Source organism: Maniola hyperantus, chromosome 13 (genome assembly GCF_902806685.2).
Source record: "Maniola hyperantus chromosome 13, iAphHyp1.2, whole genome shotgun sequence".
NCBI classification, from domain to species: domain Eukaryota; kingdom Metazoa; phylum Arthropoda; class Insecta; order Lepidoptera; family Nymphalidae; genus Maniola; species Maniola hyperantus.
This window is the reverse complement of record NC_048548.1, coordinates 11,692,927-11,714,284: the sequence shown is the minus strand read 5'-3', so window position 1 is coordinate 11,714,284 and position 21,358 is coordinate 11,692,927. Positions and strand designations below refer to the sequence as shown.

At 39.2% G+C, this 21,358-nt stretch overlaps 1 protein-coding gene across 7 annotated transcripts in view; it reads right to left on the bottom strand.

The window, feature by feature from the left end:
• Positions 1 to 143: 143 nt before the first annotated feature.
• Positions 144 to 21,358, bottom strand: part of wake (wide awake) — a 206,339-nt gene continuing 185,124 nt past the window's right edge. For all 7 annotated transcript variants that reach the window (XM_069502511.1, XM_069502514.1, XM_069502516.1 and 4 more), the window contains 13 exons: positions 21,053 to 21,131; positions 20,504 to 20,607; positions 14,555 to 14,672; positions 13,824 to 13,928; positions 12,952 to 13,109; positions 11,605 to 11,799; positions 9,863 to 10,058; positions 8,744 to 8,876; positions 7,925 to 8,060; positions 6,699 to 6,904; positions 6,181 to 6,326; positions 3,981 to 5,550; positions 144 to 3,265 (listed from right to left, as the gene is read on the bottom strand). In XM_069502511.1, the coding sequence (XP_069358612.1) occupies positions 2,930 to 3,265; positions 3,981 to 5,550; positions 6,181 to 6,326; positions 6,699 to 6,904; positions 7,925 to 8,060; positions 8,744 to 8,876; positions 9,863 to 10,058; positions 11,605 to 11,799; positions 12,952 to 13,109; positions 13,824 to 13,928; positions 14,555 to 14,672; positions 20,504 to 20,607; positions 21,053 to 21,131 (3,482 nt within the window). In that variant the 3' untranslated portion in view covers positions 144 to 2,929. The remainder of the gene's footprint in view (positions 3,266 to 3,980; positions 5,551 to 6,180; positions 6,327 to 6,698; positions 6,905 to 7,924; positions 8,061 to 8,743; positions 8,877 to 9,862; positions 10,059 to 11,604; positions 11,800 to 12,951; positions 13,110 to 13,823; positions 13,929 to 14,554; positions 14,673 to 20,503; positions 20,608 to 21,052; positions 21,132 to 21,358) is intronic.

The window sequence follows — 21,358 nt, the reverse complement described above, 5'->3', positions numbered from 1 at the left end:
CTTCCGACGGGGTTCGCAACATCCTTCAAATATTGCTCAGCCATAATAATTAATTTATTTCCAGTCTGGTCATTACTGGCACTAGTGGTCTATTAACAAACACTGTATAAGTAGGTGTACTGGACAAGAAATAAAATAAAACATGTTCAGATTTCAAATACATTTATTTTTGTGCATAATTTTATACTCCCACTTCTATAATTTCTAATGTACAACACCACAATTCACAAATAAGGGTGAATTACTGATTTACCTAAACAGTATTAAAATAATCTACAAATAAAACACTTTTCATCAATAATTATAATAATATACTAATCATCATAAGACATTCAGTTAGGCTTTATTGTAATAATAATAATTGCAATCCGTAAGTAAATATGGCTCGAATCGTTGATTAATTTTTCACAATAATGTATTTTAATGTACTAACTAAATAATATAATAACAACTATATTTTGTCTATAATTGTCTCTATACAGCAAAAACTACAGCGAAAATTTTACTTCTCTTAGGTCCTTTTTACAGTAGGTAATTATTTAAAAAATCGTTCAAATATATTCAATAATTCCGTTTGTCATAAATTTGTAGGTAGTTATTTGATATTTCTATAAATACTTGCTCAGTAGATACCTACTTACTTGGAATATAAAAATATAATTAATCATTAAAATTATACAGGATACCAAATTTTATATTCAACATAACATTATTAATTACACTTTTATATTAAAAAAAAATATATAAAAATAAAATCATAATTCACACAGGTAAAATAATAAAGATTGGCATTCCTCATAAACGTATTTAAAATTATAAATATAGGTAAATACTCCTAATTAATGGTATTCTGTGTATGGCTTTTTAGTTTTTACATATCAAAATATCATATTTTATAACTAAAGTGGGTATCGATTTTATTACCTACTAGATGATGCCCGCGACTTTGTCCGCGTGGATTTAGGTTTTAAAAAATCCCAAGGGAACTCTTTGATTTTCCGAGATAAAAAGTAGCCTATGTCCTTCCCCGGGATGCAAGCTATATCTGTACTAAATTTCGTTAAAATCGGTTGAACAGATGGGCCGTGAAAGGCTAGCAGACAGACAGACAGACACACTTTCGCATTTATAATATTAGTATGGGTTAATCCTTTCAAAAACAAAAAAATATCTTCGAAAGTATAATATAATACAAAATACGTATTTTAATTTTTAATCCTCTTTCTGCATAATTATTCATAAAATCACATGAAATATTATATCTACAAACACGTATAGGTATATCGTTTCACTGAGACGGCTCGTAAAGAAGGACGCCGGTAGTGTGAGGGTGACAGCTGTTGACGGAAATACTAAAAACCAAGGAATTCAACGTCGCTGTCCCCCTCCCGCAACCCGCACCCTAAGTAGGTATCCCACGGGCCACGAGCCATCTCAAGCAGTACAACAATATGTTTATATCTAGTTACCTACTTATAGTACCTACGCGACAGGTCGAGATAGCAATAATTGGAGAGAGAACGCCCCGCACACCCGCACAGCCCCCACGCTAACCCAGTGTGGACAAGCGCGGGTGACGTGCGGGTGTGCACTGCGTCCCCTCGTCTCGTACCCCGATTGCAATTTCAACCTGTCGCGGACTAATACTTGACACTTTTAGTGATAGTATTTTTTTTACATAGGTACACAAATAATTCTGATTGCCACATGATTGATTAATATTTTTTATTTTAGACCAATTTTTCTGAGTTTATACCTACCATACGTAGTGCAATGAACAATGATAATTTATGATTTTGACGTTTTGGCCTAAAGTATTTTGCATTTCGTTGTTAACCCTGTATTCCCCAGAGATATGATATTTCTTCGAATTTGAAAGAATTCAGGCACATGTTTCGCGAAAAGAAAACTTTACCAAATAAAATATGCCTACCTAAATATTTATTTTCAACAGGACGCAGATTTGATGTTTAATTCATTATCATTGAAAAAATAAAGTTTTTATTGTGAGGGTAATACGGTGAAAATAATATTATGATCTCTTAAACATTGTCTATGGTTTTGGAAAGAATTTAGATGTGCACGAACGATACGCTCACGGTCCATCTAGATATCTATGCACACGGTAGTTTAGATTTTAATTAATTTAAAGATAGAGAGAGAGGAAAATCTATTTAGACAAACTTCTATATAGGTATCTAATAGTTTTATGTAAATTAATAACTGTGCTAAAAATATAATATACCTAATATGCATGTATTTCCATGCGCTGTTTTTACAGTGAGAAGCACCAAACATTCTGTAATCTCCTATATTTATTCACAACTTTCACTTACATAATATTGAATAATACTTAATTACTTAAAGCATCAAAAATAATCATAAATTTGCACCGAAAAATAATAAAATTATTCGTCAGCATCTAGGACTTCCAAAAAATATAATCTGAGATAACGAACCTCAATATGAAAATAAAAATATAATTTCATTGTATTTATTATTATCTATATAGATCTATTATTTAATCTCTGGCTTAAAAATATAATGTTCTAGTTTTAACGTAGACTGATTAAAAAAGCTAGACTAAAGTACTGTGTAACCGCGTGTGAGATAGCGATAGCACGACGTTACGATGAATAACACGACAATTACCCCGTTAGTAGTCAATATTTGTATAAACCGCTCAACAATACTTGTATTAAACGTTTTTTATGTGAAAACAAGTAAATAACTAATGAGAAATAAAATGATGCCACGAATTCTCAACTAAAGTTGTAGTCCTTGAGAAAAAATCGGTTACACGATAAGGGACAAAAATAGGTTAGCTGCGTCTCTGTTTATCACATTAGTAACTTTATCTGTGCTCTCTTTTTAGTGTGAATGAGAAAGCAAACGTTCCTTTGTCTAGATTTTTTGCTCCGTCTACGTTTTAAATATACGCTGGTTGTTTGGCAGAATGCTGAAGAGCCGCCAGCACATCGTGCTTAAGCCTGACATACAAGCGGCCCTTTCTCCACGGATTTTGTAACTGTAGTGGTCTAAAGTCATCTCTTAGGCACCTTTCTCTAGCTCCTATAACTGCTACTAAGCAGAAATCTTGAAGTTTCTCTGGGCCGTAAACTGGTCCAGCTTTTCCTTTTAGGACGGCAGCCATGTTGAGCTGTTTGACAACTAAGTCGATGACCTCGCGGGCTGAGGTGCGCGGAGTGACGTGCAGTTTTAGTGATGTACCCGCAGCTAGCCCCGTCTCGTACGCTGCAAATATCTGCAAAGGAAAAGGACATTTATATGATTTATCATCATCATCATGATCTCTACCGAGCACGGGTCTCCTCTCAGAGTGAGAAGGGTTTTGGCCATAGTCTACCACGCTGGCCATGTGCGGATTGGTAGACTTCACACACATTGGAAAACACTCAGACATGCAGGTTTCCTCACGAAGTTTTCGTTCACCGTTAAAGCAAGTGATATTTAATTACATAAAACGCACATAACTCCGAAAAGTTAGAAGTGCGTGCCCGGGATCGAACCCCCGACCTCAGATTAGAAGGCGGACGTCCTAACCACTAGGCTACCACAGCTTATACCTACCTAGAAAGTGACACTTATCAGTACAGTTAGTATAAGATTTTACATCTCAATGTTATACTATTTACGTTACATATGCGTTACATATACTTTACTAGCTGATGCCCGCGGCTTCGTTCGCGTGGATTTAGTTTTCTTTAATCCCGGGGGAATTCTTAAATTTTCCGGGATAAAAAGAAGCCTATATATCACTCTCTAGGCCTTTAACTATAATCATGCAAAAAATCACGTCAATCCGTTGCGACGTGATTGAAGGACAAACCAATAAACTTTCGCATTTATAATATGGATGGATTACGGGTAGTGAGTAAAATGTGCCTCAAACAATTTAAAGAAAAAGTTAAGTTAAAAATAGTGTTGTTACGCTACATAATAATACTCTCAAAAGTTACCTGTAAAATACCCGCTTGTTCCGTCTGTCGTTGCTCCGACGGCAGTTTGACGCCACGTTCTTCACTGTCACTATGTCTTTCATCAGTCTTTGGAACCTTATTATTAAACTCCATGTCTTCTTGCGTTTCCAACAACGGTTGACGTTTAACACTTTGGCCTATATTAAACAATTCTTGGCCAGTATCAGTGAAGTCTACTTCTGATGCTTTCACGTTCGTCATACTCTTTGACGATATAACGGAGCACTGTCCTCTGTGATTCTGTTGCGGACGGATTTTCAAAGCGACTGCCGTCGTCAACGGACAGCTTTGGCTTTCTGAATCACTGGACAGACTCTGAACGGACTCCGATACGTGTCCTTTAATAGTTTTCACGCTTATCATACTCCCAGGATAAAACCCCTTAACAGTTAAAAGTGGGCTCGATGAGGTAGACACGCTGGTGTTAATACTGTGTGGACGAGGTTTGGGCTCAATGTTTTCGTTCTGAATCACTAATGTATCCTCACTTCGCGATGGCGGAAGGCGGCTGCAACTGCTGTTAATACTAATGTGAGATCCGGTGGATTTGATGTCGAACTGTGAGTTACTACTCATAAAATTATTGCTCATTACACTCGATTGGGTAAATTGGGAATCGGCGCTGCCTTTTCTGGCATACTTTGGATCGGATGGTAGATATTGATATGCGCTTAAATTCAACGTCGATACTGAGGTCTGACGCGGAGCCAAACTTAGTTGTTGCTCGGATTTGCTGAATTCTGGATGCAAATTCGTATGGTTTCCATTACCGGCTGGTCCGGGCCAGGACCCTCTACCCGGAGATGTTTTAGTGATTTTTCCTTCGCGTGGGGGAATTTGAAGCAAATCTATTTTCAGATTGGAGTCTTTCTCACAAATTTCGCTATCAGTTCGATCGACGCATTTGGACGGCGTTTTGTCTAATACATATTTGAGCAATATCCCTGAACTCGGGCCGGACTTATCTTTGTCTCTCGCGAAGACTATGAGATCCATTAGCCATCGTTCCGCTTTCCACACCAAGTTCAAATTGTTTTGGAGATCTTCTAGTTTTGTGAGCCTTTCTTTGGCAGTTTGCAATTCCGTGCAGGAGAATGCTTCCCTTTGAGAATGGGCGGCTAGAGCGACGTCTAATTCTAACACACAACTTAACTTTGAGTATTTGTTCAAAATGTTCGTATGGTACGTTTGGAGGTGGATCATTTCGAAAGCTTGAATGGGGAGGCTGAGGAGATCGCCTTTTTGGAGCAGGATTTCTTTTTGTCCTGGCACGGAACAGGCTTGCTCTGCGGGTGGACAGACCATGATGAAACTGACGTCATTGTTCAGCTCTATAACTTCGAGATCGTATATCCGGTGGGTGACCACACTTTCATCGGGGATCTCCATGTCTCTGAAGAGTCTTCGTGAAGCTGAGGCGATCTGTTCGAGGAATATCTCTTGAGATTCTGAAGGTTTCTCGTTCATGCCGATCGGTACGAGATTGTTAATAATAGATTGTGCTTCTTCTGTTTTACCAGATTGAGATTTTAGGTACTCCCATTCTTCTCTGCAACATACAAGAAAAATAATAAGTACACAATTATTGTAATTTTGCTTTTAACTTTATATACCTACCATCTATCTATACAATATATTCTAATGGTTCGATTCCTGGTAGGGGCGGGGCAATTTGGGAATTTGTATTTTTTAAATAATTGTCTCTGGTGTGGTTTGATGGAAGCTTCTGCCGTGGATAACTACAGTACCATCCTACTGGCAAAGCCTTGTCACCAAGCGATTTAGCGATTCGGTACGATGCCGCGTAGAACTAGAAACCGATCAGACGTATGGGTTTGATGAAACTTCCATGATTCTACTAAGTTAGCCTGTTCCCATCTTAGACTGCATCATCACTTACCATCAGATGAGATCGCAGTTAACTTAAATTCATACTAATATTATTAATGCGAAAGTGTGTCTGTCTTGTCTGTCTGTCTGCTAGCTTTTCACGGCCCATCCGTTCAACCGATTTTAATGAAATTTGGTACAGAGATAGCTTGCATCCCGGGGAAGGACATAGGTTACTTTTCATTCCGGAAATTCCCACGAAGACTTTTAAAACCCTAAATCCACGCGGACGAAGTCGCGGGCATCAGCTACTATCAGAATAAATTAAAAAAAATCATTTTTTACTTACGCAGAAACATGTGGATTATCTCTAACGCGAGTATGTGGAGGGACGTTGGGAGTGCGCGCAGGCGCTACTATCCTCACTACCTCCACCGATGACTGCAGTTTTAGGTAACCTAGGTATAGCCCTCGTGGTAATTGGTGTCGGGATACCTGGAAAGATGGAAAGAAATGAACCCTTTCTAAATTACTTGTGACCTTTCTGTCCTTTTTCCAGTGCCTAAATTGTACATCCAGAACGAGAGGTATTGTTTTTTTTCAATTTTAGGGTTCAGTATCTCCATTAAAAGCGCATTCCATCTTAAGCTGCATCATCACTTGCCAGCAGGTCTGATTGCAGCCCCATAACCCCGCCCCCAGCCGCTGGATTCAGGCGGCGAAAGACCGTGGCGTGTGGAAGTCCCTACAAGAGACCTATGTCCAGCAGTGGACGTCTATGGTTGATGTTGATTATGACTAGTCTATACATTAAAAAAGGTGCATACACCACATTGGTCCCGTTTTTAGCAAGTCTTCAAAACTCACCTGATGGTAAGCAATCTGTTCATGCACAGACGCCATGAGCAGTTCCCCCATAGTGTTGTCCTCGCTCAGCACTCTCCGCCGGAGCTTGGCCACGGGCACCCATCGCGAGTTCAGCGCGGACACTGATTTGGGCGACTTGATCATGTTCACACAGGACAGTACTACTGTACCATGTGCGTCTCGCAGGGGCTTGTGGTATAGTTGGCCTGTGGAAAATGAACAACTTAGAAATCAAGTGCCAACTTGAGTCAAAATCCATACTAATATTATAAATGCGCATGTATGTCTGTCTGTCTGTCTGTCTGTCTGTCTGCTAGTCTTTCAGGGCCCAACAGTTTAACAGAATTTGATGAAATATGGTACCGAGTTTGCTTACATCCCGGGGAAGGACATACGGACCCTTTAGCCCGAAAAATTAAAGAGTTCCCACGGGATGTTTGGAATCATCAATCCACGCGGACGAAGTTGCGGGCATCATCTAGTATTACATTTTATTCAACCTATTATGTCCATCTTCGGTCCCTCGTATATACGAGGTATATACCTCGTCAGGACTTTTTTATATCAACAGATTCTATAAAATTTTGTAGTTGGCACCTACAATTTTGCGTACCATGCGTTAGGGCGAGTTAGTAATATCGTCAGATAATTTCATCGTGGAAATGTAAATTACCTACTCGTACTAGCCGATGCTCTCTCTTTAATTTTTTTTAATTTACCGAGATAAAAAGTTAATGTCATTAAAAATATCACGTCGATCCGTTGCTCTGTTGTGGCGTGATTGAAGGGTCAACCAACCAAGAAACAAACACACTTTCGCATTTATAATAATATGGGTAGTGAATGAAAGTACACAATTATTATGTACCTACTAGCGACCCGCCCCGGCTTCGCCAGGGTGCAATGTAGATACTAGTGTGGTGTCATTCAGGTGTCATTGCCTCGGAAACTCAAATCTCTCATTTGACGTTTTTTTTCCGACCTAATTCACATTATTTCAATTTCTCTAGGGATCTCTAATTTTTTAAGAATTAAACTATAGCTATAAATCTTCATCTTGAATCACTCTATCTTTTGGTGAAAACCGCATTAAAATCCGTTACGTAGTTTACAAGATCTACGCGTTCATACATACATACAGACGCGAGAAGCGACTTTATTTTATACTATGTAGAGATGCATCAGAGTTTGTACCTACAACTCCAAAAACTTGAATAAAGTCTCACCTAAATCCTGTATACAGAGTGCGGATTGCATCTGCGCCGCGGCAGTCAAAAGCTTCAGCCTGAAATGTATGGACGATGGTGTGTGCTTCTCCATATCCGACCTGAGCCCTTTGACTTCGTCCCATGAACATGCTACCTGGAAAAGGGAAGAAGAGGAATGTAAAGGTCCTTGTAGAAAAGAAGAAATAGGGGTGAATCAAAAAAAACCGGCCAAGTGCGAGTCGGACTCGCACATGAAGGGCCCCATACCAAGTGACCCCTTCGGTTATGGAACCTTAAAAAATAAGACAGAATTTTGACGGATGTTGAATTACCCAATGCAAAAAAGGAACAATGGTAAATTAAAACAGAAATGTTACGGCCACTTTAAATTTAAAAAAAATGCTTTCTAAGTAACTTTTATTGGTTTTTTCTCAGTTGTAAAGAAAACAGATTTCACAGTTAAACTATTAACTAACCTAATGTAATTAGGTATCAAACACATTGATAATAATAATAATAATCCTTTTATAATTCAGAAAATCAAACGTTTAGGTTAAGTACCTACCACATTCAAACTGTGGAACAAATTCCCTTCGGTGGTGTTCTTACTAGATTACAACATGGGGTTATTCAAGGGGTGAACCAACAAATGTCTGAAAGGCTGGCAACGTATTGGCGGTTCCTCTGGTGCTGCATATGTTTATGGGCGGAGGTAATCACTTAACATCAGGTGTTCATTTGCTCGCTATTTTTATTTTTAAAAAAACCTACCTCTGTGGCAAAATTTTTGAATGCAATCGAGAACATCAAGTAATTCAAAGAGGAATAATTCAATACCTTCATGAGCCAATGGAAGTCAGTGTATATACAGGCGGGGTACGTCTCGTCCACCTCGATGACTGGCAGGAACTCCTCGCTGGTGACCAGCACCTTGTCCTCGTGGTAGATGATGCACGCTAGGTACACGCCCCTGGAAGAGAACATGAATTATTTTGGGTAACTTAAGCGTTAACCTGTAGGTATAACTGGTAATAGGACGGGGCGCAGGCGACATGCGCACGATCGCCGCCTGCCTTCTTAGCGAGAGCTCCGGGCAACCTATCAGCTGTCGCCCGTTGAGACCCAGGGTCGGGAGACGCTCTGGTGCGCCTCGGACGTGCAGTGACCTGACGTAAAGGTCCTCGGTGGAAGGTCCGCCTCGGTGGACGTCGCTGACTGGGCGCGGTAGAAATGCTTCGGTGTTCCCGTGACTCAGTCGCCAGTGCAGCGCAGGAGCGCCGTTGGGTATTCCGGTCGCCTCTCGGCTGGCGAGTCCCACACACCCTGCCCGTTCACGGGAGGGATGCGTAAACGCATTTCCCAACGATAAAAAAGGTATAACTGGTAATGTGTGGCACAGCTTTCAAAAATAAACGTTTTTCTTTCTTTCTTTCTTTTCTTTTAAGTAAGCCTACGTCTCAATAGCAAGACAATTTCTGTAAAGTCGGCAAACATATTATAGAAAATTACCAGAGTGAGCTAGAGTGAGGGAACTCTCGGTTTGATCCTGAATCTGAATATGTTAATGATTAGGCTATGGTGACATGAAATCTTAGAAAAATAGGGCTACCGTAAAGTTACCTGCGTCAAATGTACTAACAATTGACGCCTGCCAGTGACGTCGTAACCTCGACGTTTTGTTAGAAGTTATCTAACTAACGGCGGTTACGCACTCATCCGATCCGAGTCTGAGAAAATACGTTGCTTTTTGTTTTGTATGGTAGCTTATGACATTTGTCGTAGATATTTTTTATATCCGTATTTTCACGGATTCGGATCGGATGAGTGCGTGATCGCTGTAAGTCGTGAACTGTGACATTACTTACCACCTACAAACGATATTGAGATTAGAATAATTACTATAGTATTAATAATAGGTCACACAAAATATTATTAAAGTTTAGTCTCTAGACTTACCTCCTGAGATTCTTCTGGAATTTGCTAGCGGCTGTGAACAGTTGTCTGATAGTGGCAGTCTTCTTCTTCGGCAGTCGCGGCGGCTGCGCGGGTGGTCGCTGTCGCGCGCTGGCCGCAGCGTTAGCTAGCGCCTCGAGTGCTGCCACTGCCCCTCCGGGCTCCCCACGCGTAGTTCTTGAGGTTACGTCATGCCAACCTTAGAATAAAAATAAAAACTTTAATTTTGCTTCAGTAAACAGCTGAATCGTTTTTTTTTTAATTTATAGACTAGCGCTTGGCTGCAGTCAGACCTGGTGGCAAGTGATGATGCAGCCTAAGATGGAGCGTGCTTGCCTAGAAGATGCCTATTCACTCTTTCTTCCTTTTTTTCTTTTTAAAAAGAATATTAGCCAAGTTAATTGCTGACTAATATTCCCCTTTCCCCTCCAACTAAGCGTAAAGCTTGCGCTAGGAGTAGGTACGACAATAGTGCAACAGGTGGGATTTGAACCGGCAACCTTTCGGTTTTCAGTCCACTCCTTTAACCGTTGAGCTATCGAGGCTCTCTTGTCTTGATGGTACCTAATGGTAAATGACGATGCAGTCTAAGGTGGGAGCGGGCTAACCTGGAAGGAGTATGGCAGTTTTTATTAAACCCATACACCTTTGGTTTCTACACGGCATCATACCGGAACGCTAAATTGCTTGGCGGCACGGCTTTGCCGCAGTGGCGTGCAGCTCATAGAGGCATAAACGCACTGCTTACCCGCGTTGTAAAAAATCAATGCTTATTATTCATTAAAACCTGCCGGAAAATAAGTTCATACCTAAATGCATACCCTGGTTTGAAATCCTGTGCACGCCACTGCTTTGCCGGTAGGGTGGTAACTAGCCACGGCCGAGGCCTCCCACCAGACAAAATGTGTAGGACTAATAATCATGTGGGCAACTTGACGGCTAAATTCTTTTTAGATTGCAGCTTCAGTATTATTTAGAGAAAATAATTAAAACACTTTTCAAACATTCATTACTTAACAATAAGCTCTATATTGAACTAAGATCTGACATGTCGTCTTCAAATAAAATATACATGGATGAGCACTAGCGTACCTATGTGATTGTGATGCTAATAAATTAAGTAAGAACCACCTCCTTTTTGGAAGTCGGTTAAAGATAGTAGTACAGTAGGTACGCTGCCGAAAGTAATGTACATTTGTAGACCGTTGTCTCTGTTACTCATACCTATCTGACGTTTTGTCGGTCTCAACGACAGGGACAGCGCTCTACAAATTTGCTGTCTCCTTCTTTAGGTCGATGTACATTACTTTCGGCCGCGTACTGTAAATATATTCTATCTTTAATCTTTGTGTTTTTGTCCTTGACTTGTGGTGTTACGACAATATTATGTTCTTAGGCGCATTTTTATGGAATTGTAATACTTACTACCCAGTGGCGTGCACAGGGTTTGAACCTAGGGTAAGCAGTAGGTAGCTAACTACCTATTTAATGACAGGTCATCATGAAAAATGAGCACTAAGCCATTTCAACTAGGGTAAGCAGTGCTTTTATGCCTCTATGATCTGCACGCCACTGTTACTACCACTACCACCACTAGGTGGACGGACGACATCAGACGAGTCGCAGGGAGCCGCTGGATCCAGGAGGCGCAAGACCGTGGCGTGTGGAAGTCCCTAACAAGAGACCTATGTCCAGCAGTGGACGTCTATTGGTTGATGATGATGATGATGATGATGAATACTTACTACTAGGCACAACACTCCTAGGTACAGAAACGGTAAACGGTCCCCATCCCTTCACATTGCCAGCAGAAGCTCTGAAGAAATATCTCCTCCCCCGCGTCAACCCCGCCACCAGAACACGGGTACAATTGGATCCTGAAGCAGTGGCTTCCCTGCAGCCACACACGTTTGAGAAGTCTGCCCGTGATGACCACTCCACTGAAATAAAATAATCAAGGGATTATCATATCAAAAAAAATAATATATATATATATATATATATATATATATATTTTTTTATAAAGAATATTAGCCATTTTAAATGACTAATATTCCCCTTTCCTCTCCAATTAAGCGTCAGGCTTGTGCTAGGAGTAGGTACGACAATAGTGCAACGGGCGGGGTTTGAACCGTCGACCTTTCGGTTTTCAGTCCACTCCTATGCCGGTTGAGCTATTGAGGCTATAAATATATAAAAGGAAAAGGTGACACAGCTCAAACTACTGGACGGATCGCGCTGAAATTCGGCATGCAGATAGCTATTATGATGTAGGCATCCGCTAAGAAAGGATTTTTCTCAATTCTACCCCTAAAGGGTTAAAATAGGGGTTTGAAGTTTGTATGAAACTCTGTCAGTTTTGAAGTAAGAATCGCGAAATTTTGCAATTTATTTCCTTTTATATATCTATATATATAAAAGGTCACCACCACCACCAGTCAGTCACCTTTTCCTTTTATATATCTATATATATAAAAGGAAAAGGTGACTGACTGACTGACTGATCTATCAACGCACAGGTCAAACTACTGGATTGGTGGTGGGTAACCCTAATGGTGTTAAATAGGGGTTTCAAATTTGTGTTGTCCACGCGGACGAAGTCGCGGGCATAAGCTAGTTATATTATAGAAAACTAGCTTATGCTCGCGACTTCATCCGCGTGGACTACTCAAGTTTCAAACACCTATTTCACACCCTTAGAGGTTGAATTTTCAAAAATCCTTTCTTAGCGGATGTCTTCGTTATAATAGCTATCTGCATGCCAAATTTCAGTCTGATCCGTCCAGTAGTTTGAGCTGTGCGTTGATAGATCAGTCAGTCAGTCAGTGTTGGTGATGTTATGCAAATTTTGTATTGTCCTAGTTATATATGAAGAACGGAAAGACAATTCTGTTAAAACACGAGACGAAAGGCAAAAGCTTCTCGAAATAAGGAAAGGAAATAAAACAAATTCAATTAGCATCAACGTGACCCTTGGATCTCGATTGTTTAACCAGAGCAATCAATTAAATGTGATTACACGGTCCTAATAAGACCCTATTAGGCTACTCCTAATTTCGTTATTGTTATCCAAATAAGCAGGACCCTCTAACCTTTATACTTAGTAACGATAGGCGGGTCTCGTAAAGCTGGCTGTGTGGTGCGTGGGTCCTTCAACCGGACTGTTACGGAGTGCGCACCACATACTTCAAGGTCTGGTGATGATAATATGGTTGGCACTCGGGCTTGCTGCCAACCTTGGACTAGGCGTCTGAAAATGATGAAAAAAATGATCATTTAACGAGAGTTTTAATTTAATAAAGTAGATAATATAGGAAATCACCAAGGAAGAACTAGATTAGATATCATCAAAGTATTGAAATAAGCAACAAACTCCTCAATAGCTCAACCGGTATAGGACTGAAAACCGAAAGGTAGACGGTTCAAACCCCGCCCGTTGCACTATTGTCGTACCTACTCCTAGCACAAGCCTGACGCTTAATTGGAGAGGAAAGGGGAATATTAGTCATTTATCATAGCTAATATTCTTTAAAAAAAAAAACTATTAAGTAGTACCTGAAAGCCGGAATGCATGGCATTTTTTTTTTTTAATTTACGGACTATCGCTTGGCTGCAATCAAACCTGTTGGCAAATGATGATGCAGCCTAGGGTGGAGCGCATTTACATAGAAGATGCCTATTTACTCTCGAAGGTACCTATAACATTAAAAGTGGAGGGGAAAACTGAAGTCGGAAGGGCATCCTGTATCCTAGCGAATTGAATGAGAAACGAGGAAGCAAGGACACATTTTCACACAGGAAGCATTTTCACAAAGGAAAATATATTTTCATGTATACCTAAATATTCCATAGATATTCTTATCCATTTGTCGATAGGAAATTAATGTGTCGATGGACTAAGTCATGATAAGACATAATTGTGCCATAGCACTATGTATTTTTTTAATACTTATTGCCAACTCACTTAAGTGTTCGGGCTCTTCTTTCCCAATGCTGTGTCTGTTTGTCTTTCTCTGAACCCGTACCTCCAGCACACCCCATAGTACCGGCCTGACCACCAGCCGCTGATCTAAAAATATGCAAAAATGCTATCTGTTTTAAGTCCCGAAAATTTCTAATGCGTATGGCCGCCATTTTAGTGACGTCATCACTAGACTGAAGTTTCGAGCTGATAGTATATTTTTACTTAAATATACGTCAAATGACGTCATTTCGATGTAAATTAGACATGGTTCCAGCGCAATAGCGATTTGCGGGACTTATATGAGATTTTTTGTACAGCAAGATCCACCATATATTTTCCAGATATAATTTGCTCCTCTTGAACTTACAGCTTTTTAAAGATTTCTCTCTATTTCTTCTAGGTTTCCAAAGGCCCATCCACATAATTTTTTTGGTAAAAATTTGCTCAGAAAATTATTGGAATGTGATATAATTATAATATATATACTGGCTTTGAAATTAGTTTTGGCAACCGCCAATTTCACGGGAAAATAGCCCTGTTGCGGCTATGGTCAATGTAGGACTGACTGCCCGGGCGAACTCGCAGCCAGCCTGTTGGAGTTGACCTTTCAAAGGTGTAACTAACAATACGAGGAAGACAACGGCCAGGAGGAGTGGAGACGGGTTTTAAGCGAGCCACAACCAAGACCACGATCCAGCCTGACAAGCGCTTAAGAATAATTGAAAACGTACCTGCAAACATCTTCCCGACAAGCCCTTTCAGGGATGTATCCAGTGACTTCGTGCAACCGTGACTCTGCTTCCCGCGTCAGCCGTCTTAGATGTGAGCCTAAAGATTCCGGTGTTTTGACTAAAAAAGAAAAATAAAATTGGTCACCAAACGTCTTCATTTTAGTCATGATCACGCCGCACTCTTGGTAAATACCATTGCAAAATTATTATCGTCATTTCGTTTGATTCAGCCTTAAATCTCAATATGTTTGATCTCTAAGATAAGATCAATAGATATCTTTAAGATTGAAAATAAGATTTGGGGAAAGCCTATGATAATAGTGATAAACAATGATCGTTTTCCAAACGTATGATGACAAGGGTTTTGTTTAATCTTGCTGTTAAAATGAATCATTAAAAAAAAATTCAATCACCCTACGTAAATTTTACCTGAAAGGACTTTATCCTTTATTCACCAAATAAATATAATTCTTTGTCTAGTCATGAATGATGCCCTTGAAAGCCATTCGTGGATACTGTCCATTACATCCAATTATATATTGGATGTAATTGGATGTAATGTAATATACGCGACAGGTCGAGATGGCAATCGGGGTATGAGGTGTAGTGACTGAAGGCCGATGTAAAGTACGCGGCCGAAAGTAATGTACATCGGCTTTTAGAATGACATTTCGGCTTTGTAGAGCGTTGTCACTGTCACTCATACCTATATATGATGTTTTGACAGAGACAGTGCTCTACAAATCTGCTATATCCTTCTAAAGGTCGATGTACATTACTTTCTGCCGTGTACTATACATACTATCCTTACTCTGTGCTATGGGTATAGCTATATCACATTCAGATACTATGATATTCTATTACATCTATACGGGAATAGATATTGATTTTAGATAACTATCGGATCACGTAACTGAAATTAAGACGAGTCACGCCTTCGATAATGAACCCGATAGATAATATTTATATCAGAAGATTGATCGACCCAGTTTCACTGTGGTCAATCGTGATTTGTTATGATTGAAATGTTAGAATCTAGAGATTATCTTTGGGTGAAATTGTTTTCAATATCACTTCCTTTATCGATGAAGGAAAACATCGGGAGGAAACCTGCATAATATCTGAGAGTTTTCCAAAATGCTCTCAAAGGCATGTAAAGTCTGCCGATCCGCACGTTGGCCAGCTTTGTAGACTATGGTCTAAACCCTACTTTGTATTCTGAGACCCGTTCTTAGTTGCAGGCTGGAGAGAGGTTGAGATGATGATATAACGACGATAAAGTCATTTATGGCATGCATTCTTTCCCCGTAAAATCTATGAACTATACAACTACTTACATAGAAGTTCGCGCACTGCCGAACCGGATTTTGATAAGATTAAAATTAAAATTTGCGGATTTTAAAACGCACCGCAACTCACCGTACCGTGGTGCGCGCTAGCTCTTAGGGCCTATAGGTTGAGATCTAAAGAGCACACATTGACTTCGCTCAGACTTAGATTGAGTTAAAACGAGACAGATTTATGTGAGAGATATAGCTCTGTCTTAAGTCTAAGCTAAGTCAGAGTGCGCTCTATAGATCTCATCCTTAGGTTCCTACCAGTGGCGTGCACAGGAGTTCAACCTGTTCAAGTCAGGGTATGCATTTAGGTATGAACTTATTTTACGGCAGGTTAAAATGAAAAATAAGCATTGATTTATTACAATGAGGGTAAGCAGTGCGTTTATGCCTCTATGAGCTGCACGCCACTGGTTCCTACCGACTAATGAGAGCGTAAATTAATAGTACAACAGAAAACCGATAATCCGGGTCGAATAAGATCCTAAAAGCCGGGTCGAAGGAGGACCGGGAATTTTTGTATGAAGCCTGTCAAAGAATACCGCTGTGGGATTACGGGCGGATTATCTCTCTGTCTGTTTAAGTGTTTATTCGAATAATTGGAATCCAGATAAGCGAGTGTATGAAAAAAAAACCGACCAAGTGCGAGTCAGGCTCGCGCAATGAGGGTTCCGTACTACAGACGTATTTTTTCGACATTTTACAGGATAATTCAAAAACTATTATACCTACCTAAAAATAAATAAATTAGAATGCACAAGTGAAGCTCTTTCATATTATGATACCCCACTTGATATACTTAGTTATCTTACCTCGAAAATTGAAAATACTAATTATTAGTTTATGACCACAATTTAATTTTTTTTTGTGTGACGTGACTACAAATCCACGGTTTTCAGATTTTTCCCCTAAAGCCAGCTAAAAGCCCCACCTACCTGCCAAATTTCATAATTCTAGGTCAACGGGAAGTACCCTGTAGGTTTCTTGACAGACAGACGGACAGACAACAAAGTGATCCTATAAGGGTTCCGTTTTTCCTTTTGAGGTACGGAACCCTAAATATTTAATTTAATTTAAAACAACTTTATTGTTACTAAAATTACAGAGAGTAAGAATACAGGATACACTTAAAAAAACAAAGGGCGACCTTATCACTAAAGTGATCTCTTCCAGGCAACCCATACTTAAGATCTTATAGAACTGTAAGACGGGGAGTCGCAATGTAGTTATTATATATATATATATATATATATATATATATAAATAGATATATAGGCATACATAAACATACACTCTAATAGGTACATACTATACAATATAATGTTATATAGTATAATATAATATAATATATACATATATATAAATAATATATAAAATCAATGTAATGTAATTAAACAATAATACATAGCTAACTGTACATATTCTTATCGCAGAAAATCTACAGTGACAGATAGTGTTTCTTAACACGGTTTTTAAAGATCGCCAGCGATTTGGAGCGTCTTATTTCGACCGGAAGTGCATTCCACAGCGAAGCTGCTTTTACAGTGAATGATTCCGCGTAGCTATGCGTATTACATTTGGTCGCTTTAAGCTTAAAGTCGTAACAGGAACGCAGGCCGCGATTACGTTCGAAGGAGCTAAAGAATTTAAACTGATCTTTAAGGTAGGGTGGTGACCAGGGATGGAAAAGTGTGGCAAATAGGATGGAAAGAACATGTAGATTACGTCGATGCCTAATAGGGAGCCAGTTCAGTTTTTTACGATATTCAGAGATATGGTCGTATTTCCTTAAGCCAAAAATGAACCGAATGCACAAGTTTTGCAGTCGCTCCAGTTTATTTAGTAGGTCTTCATTTAAATCTAGGTAGCAGGCATCGGCGTACTCCAAGATAGGAAGAAGGAGGGTATTGGCAAGCAAGATCTTGGTCTAAATATGTGTGTGGTGTGTGAAAATCCCTCCAAGAGACCTATGTCCACCACTGGATGTCTATCGGTTGATGATGATGATTTACCACCTTTTGGACAGGCTAGTGTTAGACGGATAAAAACTTGGTGATTGTATTATTTGTGGCGTGCTCTGCGAGTAGCGAATCTATGAAAAACGTCACTCTATAATGGCGCGGAGAAAGAGGTGTTGGCTCTTGTGTTGATGTAAATAATAATTACTATGTGAACAGTGAATAAAAGGCTTCTAAAGTGTATCAAGGTGGTTTTCACTCTAATACTAGATGTAATTATGGTCCTGGAATTTGATTTGAGTTGATATCGAACATTCGTCGGCACTTAGCACTGACAAATCTATTCTGATTCCAATTTCCAAGTACCTATTCAATTATATTATCCAAGCTCTTAGTACCCGGCAAAGAGCTGTATCTAGAATTTTCCTACTCAATCATTTCAAAGGTATCTTTTTGCTTTGACAACGGCACCTACTTTTACCGTTAGGTAGGTACTTCATGTTGCAATTCAATTTGTTAAAAAAGTTTAGATTTTATTTATAGTTGTTACATTTTTGAATTTCTGATTGCGAATTAGTCACGCTTCTTAATGTTCAAATATCAAGTATCCTTTTAGAGTAAGATCCAGCACATGCCAGACCTTCGTTATTTTATAAAAGCTGAAAGTTTCTCTGCGTATTGTCCCCAACACAGTGAGGAACGATCCGCGACTATGAAGTTTGGATCATGGTGGCTTTGAGAGATAAAAACAGGTAATAAAGGTGTAAAAAATATTACGTCAAGTATATTTAGGCTAAGTTTTTAATATTTTCTTCGGAATAGTATTAGAAATCACGTCATGTATTGCCAGACACTTAGTGTCATTGCAAGCCCTTGCCAGACGCCCTTAAAATTTAATAAATTGTCAGTCCAAGATCCAAAATTACAAACTTTATAGTCGCGAATTGTTCCTCCGTGTTGGGGACAAGACGCAGAGTAACTTCCAGCTTTTATAAAATAACGAAGGTCTGACACTCGCTGGCTCTTAGTCCATTAGCCATAAGATACTTTTAGCTTTTTCCGGTAGCTTAATAGTGGGAGGTCCCGGGTTCGATTCCTGGCAGGGGTTTGGAATTTTATAATTTCTAAATTTCTGGTCTGGTCTGGTGGGAGGCTTCGGCCGTGGCTAGTTACCACCCTACCGGCAAAGCCGTGCCACCAAGCGATTTAGCGTTCCGGTACGATGCCGTGTAGAAACCAAAGGGGTATGGGTTTAATAAAAACATACCCCTTCCAGGTTAGCCCGCTATCATCTTAGACTGCATCATCACTTACCACCAGGTAAGATTGCAGTCAAGGGCTAACTTGTGTCTGAATAAAAAATAAAAAAAATAAAAAAAATTCGGACAATCCGGATTTGTGTTCCGCGTTGTTAGTTTACGAGTAATATAAATATGAGATAATTTTCTAATTTTATAAAAGTGGACAAAAGGTCCGATACATAAAAGGCAAGTAGAACCTATTCTAGTAAATTATTATAGCCTTATGCAAATAAATAAAAGAATTGTAGGTTTATTACTTTCTGATGCCAGCAACTTCGTGACGGGGCATTAAGAAATTCTTCAACCGACTTGCGAATTAAGTACTTCTTTGTTTGAATCCCCATGGAATTCTTGCTTTAACAGTGAATAAATCTGCATGAGAGTTCTCCATAATCAAAGTCAAAGTCAAATGATTTATTCAAAATAGGTAATGAATTACTCTTTTGATGGCCAGATGTTGGATTTGTAAGATACAGTGGTGATAATTATTACGCAAACTTAAAATTAAAGCTAAGAGGGTTCCAAACGCGCCCAGGACTGAGAAGAGCCCACAACAAACTCAGCCGGGTATTCTGTTTATTATCACCACTTTACAAAATTATTGAAACTTATTAGAACCATCACAAAGCCGTTAAGCAACTCACTCCCAAGCTTGCTTATCATTTAAATAATCCTTTACATTGTAATAGGATTTTTCAATTAGTTTACGTTTTATGAAAACTTTGAACTTGTTGAGAGACATCTCCAATCTTCTCAAAGTTGTGTAAAGTTTGACAATCTGAACTTTGTCAGCGTGGTGCATGAACTAAATCTTCTGAGAGGAAATCAGCAGGTCGATTCCGTAAAACCTGCATCAATCATTATTACAATGGCAATTGTTGTGATTGGCTGAATTTATGGTATTCTTGTTGCAACAATGAATTGTAGCCAATAGTGAACGAGCGTCAACCAATCAGAGGTGGTTGCGATCGTGACATTGTAGCGGTCATTCTACAGCAGCCCTACCGCGGTTGTTTCACAGCTACAATGTCACGATCGCAATCATCTCTGATTGGTTAATGCTCGCTCACTATTGGCCACAATGCATTGTTGCTCATTGTTGCAACAAGAATCGCACAAATTCAGCCAATCAGAACAATTGAGATTGTAATAATGATTGATGCAGGTTTTAGACAATCGCCCCGCTGCTGTATTCAATAATGGACAAGCGATGGGTTGAGAGGATGGCAATTATGAGACTCTAGATCTTGCTACATATGTATATAGAATTTATACAAAGCATCTACAAATTTTGCAAAGCTGGGTTTGGCATCACAAAACACACTAATTTTCTTTAAGATTAAAATAACTTACACTGTGTCCCTTCCTTCGCCCCAAACTCCATAAGCATTCTGGCGAGTTGTCGATTCGATGCCAGCACCGCGACGTCCAAAGGTGACAAACCGTCAGGGTTGAGGCTGGAATGGAAAAAAATAATGTTTAATGGAAAATAAACAACAACAATAGTCAATAGACAGATTCAATAAAAATAAAAGAAGAGAAAACAAGACTGGGTATACTTATTACCTACTCGACAACTAGCAATAGTGTGGCCATCTTTGCCACATTGATGACATTTGAAATTACTCTATTTTGAAGACTTATATTATAATTTTGTATAAATTGTTTGTAATACGGTGTTTTACAGCACGTTGTACAACATATTCTTGCAGGTAATCTATTCGTCTTACATTCCAATCGTATGCAAAGGAATTAAAATATGAATGTGAGTCGATTTTTCCCGATGTGTTAGCCGTTGAAATAGTTTTACTTTTAGGGTGGGTATACTTATTCAGCTAAACCAGTATACCATTCGACTGTGATCAATGGTTTACAGTGGTGTTATAATATAAGATATCCTACCTGTTGACGTCGACATCGGTCGAGTCCAAGATGTTCCTTGCCTTGTCGATGTACCCATGTTCAACTGCCGCGAACAGTGCTGGAACAAAAATATTTACTTTTAATTTAATTTGCCGCAGTATTAGGTAGTAGGTACTTATCTGCAATTTTTTTTAGATACAGTCCGTTCCAAAATTTCGTTGTATATCTATAGTGACGTAGTGTTTTAAATAAGTACTTTTAAATAAAATAAAAAATCAAGTAACTTAGTGAGGTTTAGGTATTGTAGTAAATCAAATTAATAGGTAGTTTAAGTAAATCAAAGTA